This window comes from Podarcis tiliguerta (assembly GCF_965153285.1).
Source record: "Podarcis tiliguerta genome assembly, chromosome: 13".
Taxonomy (NCBI): domain Eukaryota; kingdom Metazoa; phylum Chordata; class Lepidosauria; order Squamata; family Lacertidae; genus Podarcis; species Podarcis tiliguerta.
This window is the reverse complement of record NC_139546.1, coordinates 53,482,752-53,500,929: the sequence shown is the minus strand read 5'-3', so window position 1 is coordinate 53,500,929 and position 18,178 is coordinate 53,482,752. Positions and strand designations below refer to the sequence as shown.

At 57.7% G+C, this 18,178-nt stretch overlaps 1 protein-coding gene and 1 long non-coding RNA gene across 4 annotated transcripts in view; one reads left to right on the top strand and one right to left on the bottom strand.

The window, feature by feature from the left end:
• Nucleotides 1–18,178, top strand: part of LOC310663219 — a 171,064-nt gene that overhangs the window by 26,053 nt on the left and 126,833 nt on the right. The window lies entirely within an intron of this gene.
• Nucleotides 8,235–14,613, bottom strand: VGF (VGF nerve growth factor inducible). Of its 2 annotated transcripts, none has more exons than XM_083410396.1 (2): nucleotides 14,533–14,613; nucleotides 8,235–11,951 (listed from the first exon to the last, which is right to left on the bottom strand). In XM_083410396.1, exon 2 carries the CDS (start codon nucleotides 11,928–11,930, stop codon nucleotides 10,218–10,220), a length of 1,713 nt encoding a protein of 570 aa, XP_083266522.1. In that variant the 5' UTR covers nucleotides 11,931–11,951; nucleotides 14,533–14,613; the 3' UTR covers nucleotides 8,235–10,217. The 2 variants fall into 2 exon arrangements, with proteins under 2 accessions (XP_083266522.1, XP_083266523.1); XM_083410397.1 differs by lacking the exon at nucleotides 14,533–14,613 and adding an exon at nucleotides 13,613–13,751.

Sequence of the window (18,178 nt, the reverse complement as noted above, 5' to 3'; positions counted from 1 at the left end):
TGGACTCGAACCCAAGGCTTCAAGTTACAAGAAAGGTGATTCTGGCCAAACGCCGGGAAGAATTTTTCTGACAGTAAGAGCTCTCGCTGTGAAACAGACTCACTCAGGAGCGGGTGGACCCTGCTTCCTTGGAGATCTTTAAGCAGAGATTGGGTGGCCATCTATCAGGGACGCTTTAGCTGAGATTCCTGCATTGCAGAGGGGGTTGGGCTGGATGACCCTCGGGGTCCCTTTCGACTCTACAAGTCGATGATTCCAAGGGAGTTCGTTTCACCGTCAAATGGCTCTTCGCCTCCTACTGTTTATTCAGAATCTCCTTTCTCGCAACGTGAAGCCATGGGTTCAGGTCCCGCCCTCCAGAGCAGGAGAAAAGAAGTTTACTCCCTCTTCCATGTGACAGCCTTGAAGGAATTTGAAGCTGTCTACCATATCACCTCTCATAGTCTCTCTTCCAGGCTAAACATCCCCGACTCCTTCAACCGTTCCTCATCAGGCTCGTTTCCCAGACTCCTGACAATCTCTCAGCCCACCTTCCAGCTTGCCATCTCCTTCCCAAACTGGGGTGCCCAGAACTCCAGCCGGGGGTCTAACAGAGGCAGCACCTGGGGGAGGGATCTGACTCCCCGAATCTTTCAGGAAGAGGAACCCCAGGAGCCAAAGCTATTGAGGTGGGTGTGCTTTGCAAGAGCACAGCTGCCCATTGAGATGAGCTTTGCAAGAGCACAGCTGCAAACCCAGCTCCTTCAACCGTTCCTCGTCAGGCTCGGTTTCCAGACCCTTGATCATCTCCTCTGCCAATCAACATCCCAACTTGACAACGCCTTAAATATTAAATCCCCCGTCCTTTGCCAGCAGGTCCCGGTTCTAAAATCTGGAATTTAAAAAGGCTTAAAACAGGTTGCAGCTGTGGGAAGAGGGTGGGCCCTGGAAACACAGACATCTTGGGTGCCCAGGTTCACCAAAACAGAGGTGTTTGGGGGTTGTAGTTTGGGGGCTGCCAGAGGACACCCACCTTGTGGGGCTGCCAGGAGGGCCTTGAAACACCTGGGGTGGAAGGCCTGCAAGGAAGAAGGCAGCCTCTCAGGTGTTTAAGGCTTAAGGCCTTGGGCCCCACCTGGGAGCAAACTGGTAACCCACGGGCGGTTTGTGGCTGCTATATGGGGCTGGGAGGGGAGAGGAGGGCCGGGAAGAGAGGCCAGCAAGGTTTAACTCAGCTGCGCCGGTTCACTCCTGCGGAGATCGCCGCTCTGGGCTGGATCGCGTCTGCATGGACGCCATTTCCAGCGCCACAGAAGTGAGTCCCCGCTGCGCCAGTTTAGCGCAGCGCGCAAGGAGTCGCCGAGCAGGCGGCTTAGTTTGGGGACGACTTGGGGGCCATTTAAACAACCCTTTAGGCCTCTTGTGGGCCATGGACTGCAGGTTGCTGACCCCTGCTCTACATCAGGGCGGTCCAACCTCCCAGTTCAGGTGGGCTGCAAAAGTACAGTGGTACCTCTGGTTACGTACTTAATTCGTTATGGAGGTCCGTTCTTAACCTGAAACTGTTCTTAACCTGAAGCACCACTTTAGCTAATGGGGCCTCCTGCTGCTGCCGCACCGCCGGAGCATGATTTCTGTTCTTATCCTGAAGCAGAGTTCTTAACCTGAAGCACTATTTCTGGGTTAGTGGAGTCTGTAACCTGAAGCGTATGTAACCCAAGGTACCACTGTACTCCCACACTCAACCCCTGGGCTGCACACTGCATTTGTCGTAGGGGCCGGGAGCAAGTGCGAAATGTTTATGCCCCCTCCGGCCCTTGCACTGCCTTCCCGATGTCAGATAAGTGAGGCACGGGGCTTTGGGAAGGAGGTGCTCAGGACAATGTATGTTTGGGCACATTGGGGTTTTGGGGCGAGCGCCGTGGGTGTCCCTCCCTGCCTCTAGTCCTTCCTCTCTCACACACACCCCCCCCAGCAGAAAGCTAGAGCACCTCACTTTGGTTTTCCAGGGGATCTGGTCCGATTCAGCAAATTAAACCCGAGCGCACGGAGCTGGAAGAGGACGTGGAGACGAACAGCCCTCTTCCAACTTCCTCCTGGAGTTCACAAGGAATCAGAATCATGAAGTTGGAAGGGACCTTGACGGTCATCCAGTCCAACCCCCTGCCATGCAGGATTCTTAGCTTTATTATTACTATCATTATTGCTATCGTTATTATTGCCACTGCATAATGGAGGCCAGTCCCCTGGCACAGCTTGGCCTCCTGGTCTTAGCAGGCAAGAGGTCATTCTAACAGCCACCTCAGGCCTGGCTTGTTGGAAAATCAACCCTGCGGTGGCTGCAGGTGGGGAGGAAATTTGGGTGGGCTGGGGGTGAATGCAACGTGGGTCTCCTTGGGGCTAGAGGTGGGGAGCAGGGGGAGGGAAGGAGATGCAAAAACCGGAGCAATGGTCCAAACTCAGCCCCAAAGCCAGGCGTCAGCAAATTTTTTCAGCAGGGGGCTGGTCCACCATCCCTCAGACCTTGTGGGGGGCCAGACCATATTTTGAAAAAACAATGAATTCCTACGCCCCACAAATAACCCAGAGATGCATTTTAAATAAAAGCACACATTCTACTCATGTAAAAACACGCTGATTCCCAGACCCTCCAGGGGCAGGATTTAGATGGCGATTGGGCCGGATCTGGCCCCCGGGACTTAGGTTGCCTGCAGAGGAGCCAACTCCTAAGGTCCCTTCAGCTCCCCAATAAAATATTTGAGGTGGGCAGGCACCCCCAAAGTTGATGGGCGTTGCCATTCAAATGGTGTGTGCGTGCACGGCGTCGTGTATCGATTATGTCTGGCGGGTCTTACTCCTCCCCCCCCCCCGAAGGGTTTAAAATGGGTGTGGGGAAGACCCAGCCTGCATAAATCTCGGGACCCCACAGTTAATGTATCTGGGAGGAGACACAGCCAAGATCTCTGCAGGCTGATCTCCCACGGAAACATTAACCGGGACCCCCGAGATCTCTGCAGCTCCCAATCCCGGCTGGGATTAACCCCCGATGAGAAAGACGGGGCGAAACGCCTCGGGCTCCTTCGAAAGTGAAATCCACGTTTTCCCAGCATCCTGAGACCCGCTCTCTCTGGGTTTTCGCCCTCGACAGAAGCGGGGGAAGAAAATGAGCCTCCCACGGGGGCTGGGGTGTGCGCCCCCTCTCTCTTGCACCCCCCGTTTTCTATCAGCCCCCCGCCCCGTGGAATGCAACAGAGGCACACGGTAATGATGCTCCACATTTTAAAAACAAAAACCCGTGGTTGTTGTGAAATAACCCACAAGCTTCCTGGCTTTTTCTTTCGGAGCAAATCAGCAAATCGCTTAAGTTTCCAGCAAGGGAGCGGGCTGATTCCTGACTCTCCGCTTCCCCGCAAATTCCGCAGTGTTTGGCGGGGGGGGGGGGCGATTTCTGCTCCTGAGGACCTGGCAGCCCCCGCCTTTCCCCCCGAGAGCAAGCCCACCTGCCCCCTCTATCCCCCTCACAACAACCCTGTGAGGCTGACTCTCCCCCATCTCGAGTGGGGGCGTCCTGACCCACTTGGTGCCCAAGATGGCCACACCCGTCCCCCCTCGGCTCCCTCTGTGGGGAAAGCTGGACACCGACCGGGTGGTCCGCTTCGTCGGGCGCGCTAGTTCTGCCCCGCGTCCCCCTCGGGCTGTGAGGCAAAGGGTCGGACGAGATCAAATTGGTCCGGCCCTCCCTGGCATTGACTCCGTCGTGGGGGGGGGGCTGCATCTCCTTCCTCCCCCCATAAAACCCCCACTGCAAAGCTATTTTGGGGAGAGCCCGTGTGGCGCAACGGTTAAGCCTCGAAGCTCTCAGTGTCGCCTACCTCTCAGGGTTGCTGTGAGGACGCAATGGGGAGGAGGCCCCTTACGCCGCGCGTTTGGGTGGGTGGGGGGCTTCCTCCCCCCCCCAGTCTGCTCCCCACTTGGCTTGCTGCCCTGCTGCACCCCAAGGGCGGGATGTGGCCATTCAGATTCCAGCGGGCGCCCCGTGAGACGCCCCAACCCGCGCCATCTCCCCGCACTTTCTCCCTTCGCTCTGGGTCCTTGTTGCGCCCCCCTAAATCTGGGCGGTCGCGCTCCCCTAAATCGCCCGAGGAAGCGGGGGCGCCGTCGGGGGCTTCTCATGCAATGATGCCGAAGGACCCCCGACCTTCGTCAAGGGGGCGGCCCCGGCAGCAGCAGCAGGAGGAAGAAGCGCGCTCCGTTCTTTGGGACCCGATCCAGCCGCAGGAAGCCTCTTCTTGCCCCTTGAGGAAAGGGCCACGTGGTGCCTGTGGGGCTGGGACTCCCGGTCTCCCCACTGGACAGCTGCCCAGGAGACCCTCCCGAGTCCCGCGCCGCAAGTCCCGCGAGACCCTCCCCTCCAGGCCGGCATGTGGGGGGGGGGGGTGGGCGGCCAGGAAGGGGGCGGCCCCAGGGGCCAGGGGCGAGGCCCGAGCCGGGAGGCGCCTTTCTGTCCCGCTGCTGCGACGGGTCGGCTCTTCGGGGAGTTTTCCGGCGCGGGTGAGTGGCGGGAGGCGGTGGGGGCGAGTCGATTCGTTTTGCCCTCCTCCGAACCCCCCAACTTCGCCTGCTTCGGGTCCGGGCTGTGGCCCTGCAAGGGGGCGGGCGAGGCGACCCTAGCGGAATGGGAAAGTGTGGGGTTCCCATCTGCTGCCTTGGGGAAGGCCTGATTTTTTTGCGGGGGGCGGACAGGGCACCAGGACTCCTCAGTCCTGCAAGTTGTGGAGGTTCGGCTCCCCCCCCCCCCGGCCCGAGGTGCAAATCCGGGGTTGCCTCCTCCAGCTCTGCGCAGAGCGAGCTCAGAATATCCCGTGACTCAGTTTAGGGTCCCGAGGTGCAACGCAGCTCCTCCCCACCCGCCTGAAAGCGCAGCTGTTTCCGGAAGGGGGGGCCGCTGGCGGCTGGACCCCTAGAACACTAGTTCTCAAAACGTTTTTTCTCTGGGCCGCACTTTCACACAAAAAAATTTGCTAGCGCCACGCTGAACTTTTTCGTCGCAGAACGAAAAGCAAGAATTATAACACAGGACACAGCTGCTTTATGATACGATCACAGACGGGACGTCCAGAAAGGATGAAATAACGCAGCCACACAAGGACATAAATTTTCCCCAAAATATCATATTGATGGTCCCCCGCTCTTGCCATTCTCTCCTGCCCCACCCTTCGAGAACCGCTGAATTCAGCACTTGCAGCAAAAAAATAACCTGGCCTCCTTGAGCCCCTTTGTTTCTGCACAGATTTTCACAGGCTAAGAAGCAGCAGGCGCAACTAAATGTTATCCTGAGTTACAGGTATGTATGTTGGGTGTGTGTGTGTTGGGGAGTGTTTGTGTGTAAACAGGGAGGTCAGAGAGAATTCTGCATTTATTTTGCCTGTAACCTCGCTGCTTACAATCCCTGCAACAAAACCCCTGTGTATACATACCGTATTTTTCGCTCTATAGGACGCACTTTTCCCCCTCCAAAAATGAAGGGGAAATGTTTGTGCGTCCTATGGAGCGAATGCAGGTGGGAGGCAGGCGGGAAAAGCCCCCCACAAGCTCCGCGCGGCTCTTGCGGGCTTTTCCTCAGGAGGGACAAGGGAGTGACGCGGCCAGTCAGTCCCTTCTCCCTCCTCGTAGAAAAGCCCACAGGAGCCACACGCTCCTTAAAGGGTGCACGGCTCCTTTGGGCTATTGCGGGAGGTGGGGGTATTGCCATAGCCCCGCGACCCTCTCCCGGCTGGAGAGGTGACATGTGACCATGGCAGCAGCCTCTCCGCTGCGCCTTTCCGCTGCTCCCCTACCTGCTCTTTGGGGCTGGTGGTGGGCTTCCCCCGCCAGCCCCAAGGAGCAGGTTGAAAGGAACCTGAAGCCTGGAGAGCGAGAGAGGCCGGTGCGCACCATCCCCTCTCGCTCTCCAGGCTTCCAAGGTAGCCGCCTGTAGTCGACTGAACGCACCTTGAACGGCACCTTGTTTTAGAGGGGGAAAACAAGGAGGGGAATTCTCCCCCTCTCTGCGCAGCGCCTCCTGCCGCTTCGCTGAAGGGGCGCTGGGCAGAGAGGGGGAGAATTTTTTCCCCTGTTCTCCCCCCTCTAAAACAACATGCGTCCTATTGTCCGGTGCATCTTTTAGGGTGAAAAATACGGTACCTATAATTCAGGATAACTCTTAATGGAGCTGATGAAGTGGACTGTAGCCTGGGTAAGACGGTGCCATAACATATTTCGTTGTTCTTTCTCAAGTGTGTATGTGGGTAGGTTCAGCCACCACTCTGTACATGCTCAGAAGCCGATTCTGTTGACCTCTTCCACCTGCCCTCGCCCAGCCCCTCTCAGGACCCTTAGAAGAAGCAGGAACGGCTCCTGCTCTCAGACAATTTTCTGGGGCTGCCTTTGCCTTTTGGGCAGGAACACAACTGCATCTTAGACTCTTCCAAAATGTTTTAAATTTGGGGAAGTTGCATCCCACCCACCTGCCTCCCCGGCTTGAATCATCCTTTGTGTTTTTCTTTGTGAGCTGCCTTGGAGGACTTTTCTAGCCGAAAGGCAGCGTGGGAATAAACTTCAACAAGGCCTGGCACGCTTCCGAATGCCAGCTGCTGGAAACCACTGGAGGGGAGAGTCGCTTTGGCACTTCCTGGTTAGCCACAATGCAAGCAGAATGCTGGACGAGTTGGGCCCCTGGCCTGATCCTGCAGCCTCTTGGGATAAGTCCATGCCTCTGCTGGGTGTGGAGGTTACGAGGGGGATTTTTAGGGCTGGGTGATATGTTGACATATTATCCAAAACCAGTTTGAAGGCCATATTGTGATACCAGTTTCATCATTGTTGACCCGGCAAAAGTATCGCAAATCATGATGTGTGTGCGTGTGCTATGCAAAAATCACAATGTGGCGAAACCTGTGAAGCCAGCCCATGCTTCTCTTGGTTCCTTCTTGGTAACTCTGCCATCTCATATGTATTCTGTAGCTGACCTCCTTTGTAATGTTTTATTTTGAATTATTTTAGATAATATTTTAGTTTTCTGTTAATTATGTTGCTTTGACTGTATACGCTATATTTGACTTTCTTTAGAAATGTTTGAATCTGGATTGTTTTATTGATGTTTTAAAATGCTGTAAACCGCTTTGAGGTTTTTCTTAAAAATATAAAGCGGTATAAAATTAATAAAATTAATAATAATAATTAATAATAAAACCTCTGCCATCTCAGCTCTCCCCTGCCTCATGCAGGGGGGCAACAAATCACAAGAGCAGGGGCCGGCAAAAATCACAGTGCTGGAGAAACTGTGCAGCCAGCCGATGCCTCTACACAGCTCCATCCTTATTTCAGACACGGTGATATATCATGGCGCCATTATGCAATATAGTTGGTGATATATTGCAATGGGGTGACGAAGAGTCGGACATGACTAAACGACTAAACAACAACAACAATATTGCAATGTTGAGAACCAGACATCACCCAGCCCTAGAGGTTATTGTTAATTTATCTCTAAATTGGGATTTCAAACCAGGCCTTCCCCATGGGCTCCCAGGGTGGGTTAAGTACAGTGCAATGCAAGGAAACTGTAATGCATAATCACTTCTAGGCTGTAAGTATTACTGCATCGGGAAGAAATGAGAACAGCGGTGGCGGCTGCAACAGGAGGGAGGTTTTTAATCAAATCCTGCACACACACAGACACACAGACCGGATACCTGTGCAGAAAGGTGGCCGGGTTCTCTTTGGAGGGGGGGGTCACGCCACACCTTGAATGCCCCCCTCCTGCGCCACCACTGACCCGCCGGATCTGCAAATAATGAGAGTAACTCGTAATAAAATAGTTGCTTTTATTTTATAGCAAAACTAGGAATTCCACATGCTATTTACAACAGGCCAAAGGTGTTTTATTTCAAGTACAACAAAATGGATCAGGACATCGAAACAACTCTTTTTATTATTATTATTATTATTTTACAGGACTGGACGCCACAAAGCGAAGAGACTCGCACACTCTAGGACTGATGCCGGCAGGAGGGGGTTCTTTTTTGGATGCGTGCAGAGTGCTTCCTTCACCGCCACCCTCCCCCTCCCCCCCCGCCCGGCTTGCTCTCCGGAAACCCGCCCTGGTGGACCCTTTCAGGCGCAGCTTTAGATGGTCATGGACTTACACAAGTAGGTATCGACACAGCATGCTCAAAGCCTCCCCCTCCCCCCCCTTTGCAGGGGGGCGGCAACTTGTTTCTGGGTGCCGGTGGAGCTCAAGGTGCCCCACACCTGGGTGCTGGAAGGAACGGCTCGGGGCGAGGGAAGAGTTTGTGGTAAGGCAGTTTGTGGTCAAGAACCTCTCTGTCTCTCTTTCTGCTGCCCTGTCCTCCTCCGTCTCGGACAGGGAATCTTTTCGTTCTGGACAGAACTCCATGGGGAGAGGGGGGGGGCGGCAGCAGCAGCAGAGAGCCTCTGGGCCCCCAGTGCTTGAAGGGAAGGAGTGTGGATTTTGTAGCAGTTTTGCCTCTTCCACCTGATTTAAGGCGGTATAAACCTCAGGCAGGCTCTGGAGCCAAAAGTCTGCCCCAAGGGGCCGGAAACACCCCCCTGGCTCCTTTTAAACATTGGTTTCAAATTTTATTTAGCTTCCAGCCTGGTTCTTTAGATTCCCATGCCTCCTAAGCAGAGGAAAGTTTGGTGTGAGCGGGAGGGTTTGTAAACGGAACACAAGTGAACTGGGTTAATTTAGGTCCGTGAGAAGTCCTTCTCTCCTCTCCTCTCGGAGTATTTGAGGGTAAATACTCCTCAATGTTTGTGGCTTCTCAGCAGCCCTGAATTTCCACACGCCTTTCTTTGAACTGGGTTGCAGCTAGGAAATTGGAGTGGGGGGCACTTCTGTGTCGCATCTTTTACCCCCTCCGCTTTTGGTAGGCTAAATATTGCATGAGCAAAGAAGGGCAAGGTTTTTAGCAGCTACATTAGGTTTCCAAAACGTGTGTGTGTTTTAAACGGCGGGCTGGACTAGATGACCCTTGGGGTCCCTGCCAGCTCTGCAATTCTAGGATTCTGCTATTCTTCTTGTTGCAGATAAAAGGGGTGTTATCTCTGTACCCAGCAGTATGAGGAGCTTTTGCGGTGCTCAGAGCCTCACTCTAGGCCAGTGATTCCCAAACATGGGTCTCCAGCTGTTTTGGGGACTACAATCCTTTCCACTAGTCTTGCTAGCTAGGTATGGTGGGAATTGTAGTCCAAAACCAGCTGGAGACCCAAGTATGGGAAACATCGGTCTAGGTTTTTGCTAGAGTAAACCACTCCCTGCTGCCCTGCTCAGGGTGCAGGATCAGATCCTCTTGGGTCCTAGCTTTCGGTGCCACCTGGTGGCCTTCATTATCACAAACACCTGGGGAGATGTGGCCACAATTATTCATTCCCCTCTCCCCTCCCCATTTTTTGCTGGAGCTCCTCTCTTGAGTGTGCTGTCAAACTGTGCATGTGCATAGCCATGAGGGGGGGCAGCTGCCCTCCCTAAATCAATAAAAATACTAAACTATCTGAGGTTCTGGCCCCCCTAACATGAAACCTGCCCCCCTAATAAAAATACTGGCTATGCCCATGAAATTTTGGGGGTGGAGGGGGCTGTTTCCAAAGGGGGCAGGAGGGAGATCCAGACAGAGGTGGTGGTTTCAACTGGAAACCCCTTAGGATTTGCAGCCTTACACCTGGAATGCTTGCTTTGAGGCTGCCCCCAAGGAAGGAGAGGCCAGGAAAAGGGGGGGGGTCTTTGCCAATTTTGCATTGACAGGGTGGCTGCCTGCTCTTTTGTACAGCTGGGACAGGGGGGGGCGGTCCTGCCCCATGGCTGCATGGGGAGCTCCGACGTGACTCACTGCAGCGGAAAAAGAGTTGTCCCTCTGTCTGAACGCTCCTTGGCAGCTTTCATTCCGCTCTGGAGGCCAGATATTTGAGGTGCGCACCTGATGAGGGTGTGGGCAGGGGGGCGGCGGCTTGGTGTCCAGGGTGGGGGGTGAGGAGGCAACCAGGTAGCTGGCTGAGAGGAGGAGGAGGAGGGTGGGGTCGCAACCGGGCTTCCTCCGCGCGGACCTTTCGCTCGGTGGGGGAGACTCTGTTCTCCTGACTCATGCAAGAACCTGAATTTCATGTCGGAAACACGGCGGATGGCAAAGTTTCTTTGGGCGGGGGGCGAGGAGAGGGGCGGGGGGACCCCCGGGCGGCCCTCACTGGAAAGCCTTGGGGCGCTTCATCAGCATGGTCTCGATGTAGTTCTGCAGCTCCTCGTCCTCGCCGCCGTCCTCCTCCTCCTCCTCGCGGGCCGGGCCGTCGTCGTAGAACTCCTCCCGGGGCACCACGGGGCCGGGGAGCGGGCCGCGAAAGCGCGCGTAGGGCGGAGGCTGGAAAGTCCGCGGGTTGATGTAGTTGGAGATCTTGTTGCTGCCCGCGTAGTTGCTGAGGCCGCCGCCTCCTCTGCTGCCTCCGCTGGGCCGGGCCGGGTACCATTTGGGCGCCGGGTACTCGTCCCCTTTCAGCACCTCGTTCCAGGCCGCCTCGTTCTGCTTGGGGAGGCGGCGGTGGTGGTAGGACTTGTAGTCCGCCGGAGGGTAGTAGGGCTTCTGCGGGGGCCGCGGCTCCGGGCGGTAGACGGCGTAGGCGGGCGCCTTCTTGGGCTTGTTGCGCGCCGGCGGCGGCGGCAGCGGGGGGGCCCCGGGCCCTTTGGCTTTGCTCCCCGCGGGGGCCACTTCGGGGACCTCCTTCTTCTTCTTCTCCACGTTGTTGATGATGTCGATGACGTCGTCGGCGGGCAGGTGCAGTTTGCTGGACAGCTCGATCAGGCGGTCGATGGTGTTGGGGTCGATGTCGTCGTCGTCGTCGTCCTCCTCCTCGACGGGCGCCTCGTTGGAGCGCTTGTCCTCGGCCACGTTGCCCTCCTCGTCCTCGAAGAGGAGCCCGCTGCCCTTGCGGCGGATCCCGCTCCGCTGCGGCGGCTGCTCCTCCTCCTCGTCCTCGTCTTCCTCCTGCGCGTTGGCCCCCTGGCGCCCGTCCTCCTCCTCCTCCTCGCCGTCCTTCAGCAGGTACTGGAGCAGCAGGTCGGAGGCCATGTCCGCCAGGCGCTCCTCCTCGGCCGCCGCCCTCCGCGCCTCCTCCGCCTGGCGCCGGCTCTCGGCCAGCTCCTCGTAGCGCCTCTGCAGGAGCTGGTGCTCCAGGTGCTGCTGCTGGCGCAGCTTGCGCGCCCCGTCCCAGGGCTCTCCTCCCGGGGGCGCCGGGCTGCGCTTGGCGTGCGCCCTCAGCCGCTCGTACTCCTCCAGCTCCTTCAGGACGTCGTCCCGCTCCTGGGGGGGCTCCGCCCTCTTGGCGGCCGAGCTGTAGCGCTGCAGCTCCTCCAACATGGACTTGAGGGCGTCCAGCTCCTGCTGCCCGAAGCTTCTCTCGCCAGCCTCGCCGCCCTCTTCCCCCAGCTCCTCTGGCTTTCGGCCTCCGTCTTCGCCCGCCTCCCAGCGCGGCCCCTGCGCCTTCTTTTCCGGAGGCTCCTGCGCGTCCGAGCTCTTGGTCTCGCTGCGCACCCGCTCCTCGTTGGCGCTGGGCTCCGGGTTCAGGCTCTGCCCGCCGCTGGGCTTGTCGGCCTCGGCCTGGAGCGCTTGCAGGAGGACCGCGGCCAAGGCCTTGGGGTCCACGTCTTGGAAGAGGTCGCCTTCGTCGGAGCCGCCCCGCTTCTGGTCTTGGGCGCCGAGGGGTCCCGGCAGGATCCCCCGGCCGGCTGGAGAGTTTTCAGGCTGGGGGGACTCGCGGTCGTTGTCGCCGCCGCCGCCTGGGCGGGCCTCCTCCTCCTGCCCCCTTCCAGTGGGGAGTGCAGCAGCGCGGAGGTGGGACTGCGCCAGGAGTAGGCAGAGAGAAAGGAGCCAGGCAGCTCTGCGAAGGTGGTGAAGGCACGGCATCCTGCCACGCGGAGAGAGGTGCTGTGCAGGGGAGACAGACAAATGCGAGGTCAGAGCGGCATGAAGTCAAGGAGACCCCCCCCCCAATTCTCTCTCTCTTCTGTACAGCATGAGACTCTTAATCTCAGGGTTCGAGCGCTGCATTGCAGCGGGTTGGACTGGATGACCCTCAGGTCCCTTTACAAGTCTGTGATTCATGCGCACAGATTGAGTTGTCTTGTGGAAGAGCAAAAACCCCACGTGCCATGGAATCCTAGAGTTGGAAGGGACCCTGAGGATCATCTAGTCCAACCCCCTGCAATGAAGGAATAAGCAGCAGTCCCCGGCAGTGATCGATCCTGACACATTGACGTTATCAGCACCAGGCTCTGACCAGCTGAGCTGTCCGGATGGATGTTCTGTCTTATGTTGTTAACACTGTTGCCTCGTGCAAGTTTGCCGTGGCTTTTGGCCAGACCCACAAACTTAACGAACTTGGAAAACGACCCACAAGCTTTGAAGGGGGCTGGCCGGGATCGGTGACTCTTTTGATCCCTTCCAAGTCTACAGTTCTGTCGCTCTGCGAAAGCCCTAAATCCCACCCAGGAGGGGGCGGCGGGGTCCTTTGGCGAGCCGCGCTCACTTCCCCGAAGGAAGAAGACTCTCTTCCTTATTAGGACTTCCTCTTCTGTGGGGCTGAGCCCCCGCTTTTCCCTCGGAAAATGGTTTCTGCGCAGCCCCACACCAGGCGCAGCGCTCCAGCCCTTAACGTGGTCCTCTCTCGTCCCCACATCTCTCCCCCCCTCCCATTTTCTTAAGCCCCGGCTGCATCGTGGGGTTTAGTTTCCCCCCGAAGCGTCTTCTGCCAGCTCGCTGCCTGAGCGGCGGAGAGGCACGTCGTGTACTGTACGCTCGTAATGGGTCTCTCATTGACAATTCCGTGCATCGCCGCCGGATTCCGGGATCCTACTCGCCTCGTAGGGTTGCCTGCCTGCCTGCCTGCCTGCCTGCCAGCGGTGCGCGCGCGCACACACAGACACCCGGGCAGCTCCTTCCGACAAAACGTCTCTCTCTGCGCGCACGTACAAAACACTACGCCATGCATCTCTCTCTCCTCCGCCTCCTCCCCCCCCCGCACACTTTCCCAACTCGGCCGGGGTTGCCAAGGGATGCCACGAGACGGAAGAGCCCGCTCATCGTGCTCAGCAGAGGGAGGGAGGGGGGCAGGAGAGTGCCGCCACCCCCGCTCCTCAGTCGCCAGGACCATCTTCTTGGCACCCGGCTACATTCCTGCATTCTCAGCCTAGGTGTGTTCAATTGGGGGGGGGGGGGCGCTGCTGTTTATCGGAAGTGCATTTTGAACTGGCAGTTTTATTACCCTCGTTTTTGCCTTTTCCACCAAGCCTAGTTTCCCCCCATACTGTGTGGGGAACGAGGTCCATCTGAATCTTGCTGTGGAAGAGGAGAGTCTGCGGGGGTCCGCTTGCAGCTAGATCTGGGGTCCCCATCATTCTCTCCCTGCCTCCCACCCACCCACCCACTTTCCTGGAGCTGCTCCTAACATCCTCATCTCATCGATTGGGGTGTTCTTTCCTACACCCCGCTATTCGGCTTTATATGGGATCTTCGTCTCCCTCCCCCCCCCCATATAAGAGTTATTATAGAACAAAGAAGTCCCCTGCTCGCCCCCCCCCCCAGCCCACCTTTTCTTCCTCAGGTATCTCTGAGCTGTGGGTCACTGGGGTGGCTGGTTCTGGGGAACCGAAAGCGTCGCCCCGTGCCGTCTCCTCCCCACATCAGAGAGAGCGCGCGAAAGACCTGCTGGCTCGTCTCTCGCTCGCTCGCTCCCCCCCCCCTCTCTGCAGTCCCCACACCCACCGCCCACACATGCAGGGGAGGAGATGACTGGCAGCCTCAGCGCTGCTGCCGCCGCCTCCCTCTGCCGGCTGAGACCCTCCGCTACCCAACAGCCATTCACCTTTAGATAGCTGGCCCCCGCTCCAATGCCGTTGTAGCAGCCCCTCCCCCATTTTCAGCCCCTCTGCATAACTTAGCCCCACCCCAGTTTCAAGAGATCCTTCCCAACAACACCCTCGGATTCCTCGCCATCTCCAACGTTTGCACAATTCCTTTCCAGGTCTCGATTCTTTCCCACCGGCTCCCCCTCCATCCTCAAGGGATAGAATCCCCTGCCCCACATCTGCGTCCGTCTACCTGTCGTATCTCGAAGCGGCCGAGCCCCCCCCCTCCATTTCTCTCTCCCCCTCTACGACCGGCTTCCCCCGGTCGCTAGCGAATGGCGCCCGCCCCTCTTCGGGAACCGCTCCAAGGGGACCACCCTGAACCCCGCATCTCGGGGCAACCCTTGTGCAAAGCCGCGGGGGGGGGGGAGCAGACGCCCTCCTCGCCAACCGGCGGTTCCCATCCTGGAGACGCGCAGCCACCGCCCCACAGCCGCGGCCGCCGCCTCGCCAACCGCTCCCGAGCAGCGCTTCCTTCAGCGCCCCCCACCCTCTCCGACCATCCTTCCAGGGATGGGCGAGGCGGGCCGGGGGTTGTCCTCCAGGACCCCCCCCCTTCTCTCGCCTGTGTAGTGACTCTGCAAGGGAGGGGGACGTGTTACCGGCTCCGAGGCAGCTGCGCCGGCCGGGGGTCTGGGGTCCGCCCCACCCCTCTGGAGTCGCTGGTCCGCCCGCCTGGCTCTGCCTTTTCCCGGCGCCGCTCGCTCGCTCGCTCGCTCGCTGGCTGGCTCGCCGGGGCTGCGCTGCCGTTCAGCACCTTGGAGAGCGGCTGGGCTGGGCGGCCGCTTTTGTACTTCCAGCCGGGCCCACGTGGGGGGCCCCATTGACGTCAATGTTCATTCATAAAATTCGAGCACGATTGGAGGGGAGCCCCGCGCCTGCGCAGAACCGGGGGGGGGTGGAGGAAAGAAAGGGAAAAAAGTCCAGCGAGCGAGCGAGCGAATGGAATGAATGAAGGGGATGAATGGGAAGAGAGTGGAGTGTCGGGTGAATGAATGACTGAAGAAGAATCGGGAGGAGGAGGAGAGAGGGATTCGTGAATGGACCGGCGGGCTGGGAGACGGGGCTGGGGGAGACACGGAGGAAGCCTCGGCTCCAGGGCCTTGGGGAGGCTTCCCCGCCGCCGCCGCCTCTGGCCGGTGTGGGCGCTCGGGAGCGCGCTGGCGGGAGAAGACCCCTTTGTTCCCAGGCGCCGCTCCGAGAGAACCTCTCTCTCTCCGGCGCCTTTGCCTCGGGGCCGGTGCGCGGGGGGCGCCCTTTGCGGGAAGCGCCTGTGGACGCGCACGCAGGTAACCAGGCGAGGTGGGGCGCGCTAGGAGGACGCGTGTGCTCCGCGCGTGTGTTCAGACGGGCGCTCGCCCGGAGAGTCCACGTCGCCTTCCTGCCCGCGCGCGCCCGCGCCAGTGCGGACCCGGGGCGCGCCTCCTCCTCCTCCTCCGCGCTTTAACCGGCGGGTCTCCTTCTGCGCCCTCGCCTCTTGCGAGCGATTCGATGGCGAGATGCGCTCTGGCTGGCTGGCTCTCGGTCTCCCGACGGCCCGGGCGCTTCACTCCCGGCTCCCTCCCACCTGCGCGCTCTCGCGCCTCTCTCCTTCCAGTGCCCCCTCACCGCGGTGCTCGCCCATTCATACAAAGAGCGCCCCCCCCCCAGCGCCGCATTTTAATCCTGCCCTCCATCCCTGGACGGCGCTCCTCCTCTTAGTTCCCAGGTTGATCAGCTCCCGCCCCACACTTTTCGGTGGGGGTTCGTGTCACCGGGTGCTTCCAGCCTCGGGGGGTGGCAGGTGGGGAGAAGGGCAGGGGCGATGAGTCACCCTCCGCACGCTCTGCAGTCCTCTGCGTCCTTCACGCCCCCTTCACGGTCCTGGGAGTGGGGGTTGGGGTGGGCGTTGCGGTGGCTGCTGCTGCTCCGGCTGCTGCAACAGCCCCATATGTGGGGAGAGGGGAGCTTAGGACAGGGAGAGATGCTTACAGGTGGAAACCCCCCCCCCAACACACACCTCTCCCTTTCTGACATCCCTCCAAAGATTCTGCTTCTCTCTCTGCCCCCTCCCCCAACACTGTCATTCCTGTTTTGCTGCAATGAATGAGGGGATTCATTTTGCGCCCCCCCCCCCCGTGCTGCAGTGGAGGGATCTACGCTGCACAATGCTGGGGGTGGGCAAGCATCCACGGGAAGGTCATTGACACCCCCCCTCCTTAGCTGCAGTTGAGCAAGGTGGCTCCGTCCCTGAAGCCCTCCATGTATGCACACAACACCAAAAGGGTCTCTGGGGGGGTCTTCCTGCCCCATTTCAGCAAACTCTGCCCCCTCACCCCCCACCCTAGATGCAGGGGCTCCTCAGCAGCCCAGATTTAAAACTGAAAGGGACATTTCTAAATACTTTGTTCTAAATACTTGGGACACAGCAATATCTCATTGCCTGAATGAAATCCCACCTTCTCCCCCCCCCCCCCCCCAGTGAAAGGTGTCTGCTTCTATATTTTTGGGCAACCCTTTTTGGGTTGAGTAGGTTTCAGCCATGATAAACCCTTAAAGCAGAGGAACTGTCTGCATGCAAGCTGTCGAATAACATCAAATATTGGAACCCGCTGGAGATATGAAATATTCTGGATGCTAAACACAGCCCAAATTGTTGGTAGACGTGGCTGTCGAGCATTCAGCTCTAAGGAGAAGGTTTGCCAGCAGATTTCTCTCTCCTGAAATGTAGGGTTGAAACAACAGCTGTGTACATCTTGCCGTTGCCTCTGTCCTCCCTGCTCCCACTGCTGGTTTCTGAAGACGTATAGACATGACGTTAGCCACCATTCATACTCGCCCTGTAACTATTTGTGTATTTTCATGCATTCTCCCCTCAAGCCAGCTCCAATCTGAATTGGAAACTGAAGACACACCAACATCCCCTTTTCAGCTCAGCTGAGATGTGGACATTTGAGTCAGCCATTGAACATACGCAGAGGGCGGCTTTGCAAACAGGAGTTCCAGGTGGGGGTGGATTGCAGGTGTGTGGGGAAGCAGACAGGTAATGCGCGTCAGGTGACGATATTCCTGCTCCCCTTTCACCCCCTGGGGCGGACAGGCAGTGAGTCACTCAGTTGTACGGCACTGTGAAAATGCGACTTGAAACTTGGAAAAGAGGAAGAACTGAGAAAAGCTCAGTTGCTGGAGTTTTAGATTTGATATCCCGCTTTATCAGTACCCGAAGGAGTCTCAAAGCGGCCAACAATCTCCTTTCCCTTCCTCCCCACAACAAACACTCTGTGAGGCGAGTGGGGCTGAGAGACTTCAGAGAAGTGAGACTAGCCCAAGGTCACCCAGCAGCTGCAGGTGGAGGAGCAGAGACGCAAACCCAGCTCACCAGATTAGGAGTCTACCGCTCTTAACCACTACACCACACTGGCTCTTGACTCTTAATCTCAGGGTCATGGGTTTGAGCCCCACACCAGGCAAAAGATTCCTGCATTGCAGGGGGTTGGACTAGATGACCCCTGAGGTCCCTTCTAACTCGACAATTGAGTGATTTTTGTCTTAAGCTGCTAAAGTATCCATAGGCTCATTTCTGCAGAGTGAAGGCTTCCTTGGAGAGACGCTAGCAGTCCACCATGCGGCCAGAATTATGAAACCAGAGTCCATACACGCATCAGGACCGTGCGTTGCCATCCTGTAAGAACATAAGAGCATAAGAACATAAGGCGAACTTGCAGCTGGATCAGGCCAGGGCCCATTTCCTCTGGTTTTCAGCAACTGAGATTCAAAAGGAATTCTGCCGCCTCCTCCATGAATCCGTCCCATTCTCTTCTAAAGCCATCCAGCTTGTTGGTTGCGGAAGGGAGTTCTGCACCTTAACTCTTTCATTTATCTACCCTGAAGCTTCCAGCATTCAGCGTCATCAGATGTCTCCTGGTGTCACTGGAGAGGGAGGGAAGCATTTATTCCTCCATGCCACGCATAATTGCATAAACTCCTGCCATGCCACCTCTTAGCCCCCAAACGCTGCAACCCCCTCCTCACAGGAACAGCCCTTTATCTGGAGCAGAACAAAAATCCACCTATCTCAACACCCTCCTGCTTTCCACAGTGGCCAACCAGGATTTGAGGGCAACAACCTTCTCTCCCTCCCTCCTTGGTATCCATACTCTCCAGGCAGCCTTTCTGTGAGGTCAGAGAGCAGCACAAGAGCCTCACACCCTGAAATGCAGTCCTGGAGGTTTTTCCAAGGGTCAGGGTCCCTCCCCTTATTGCATCACT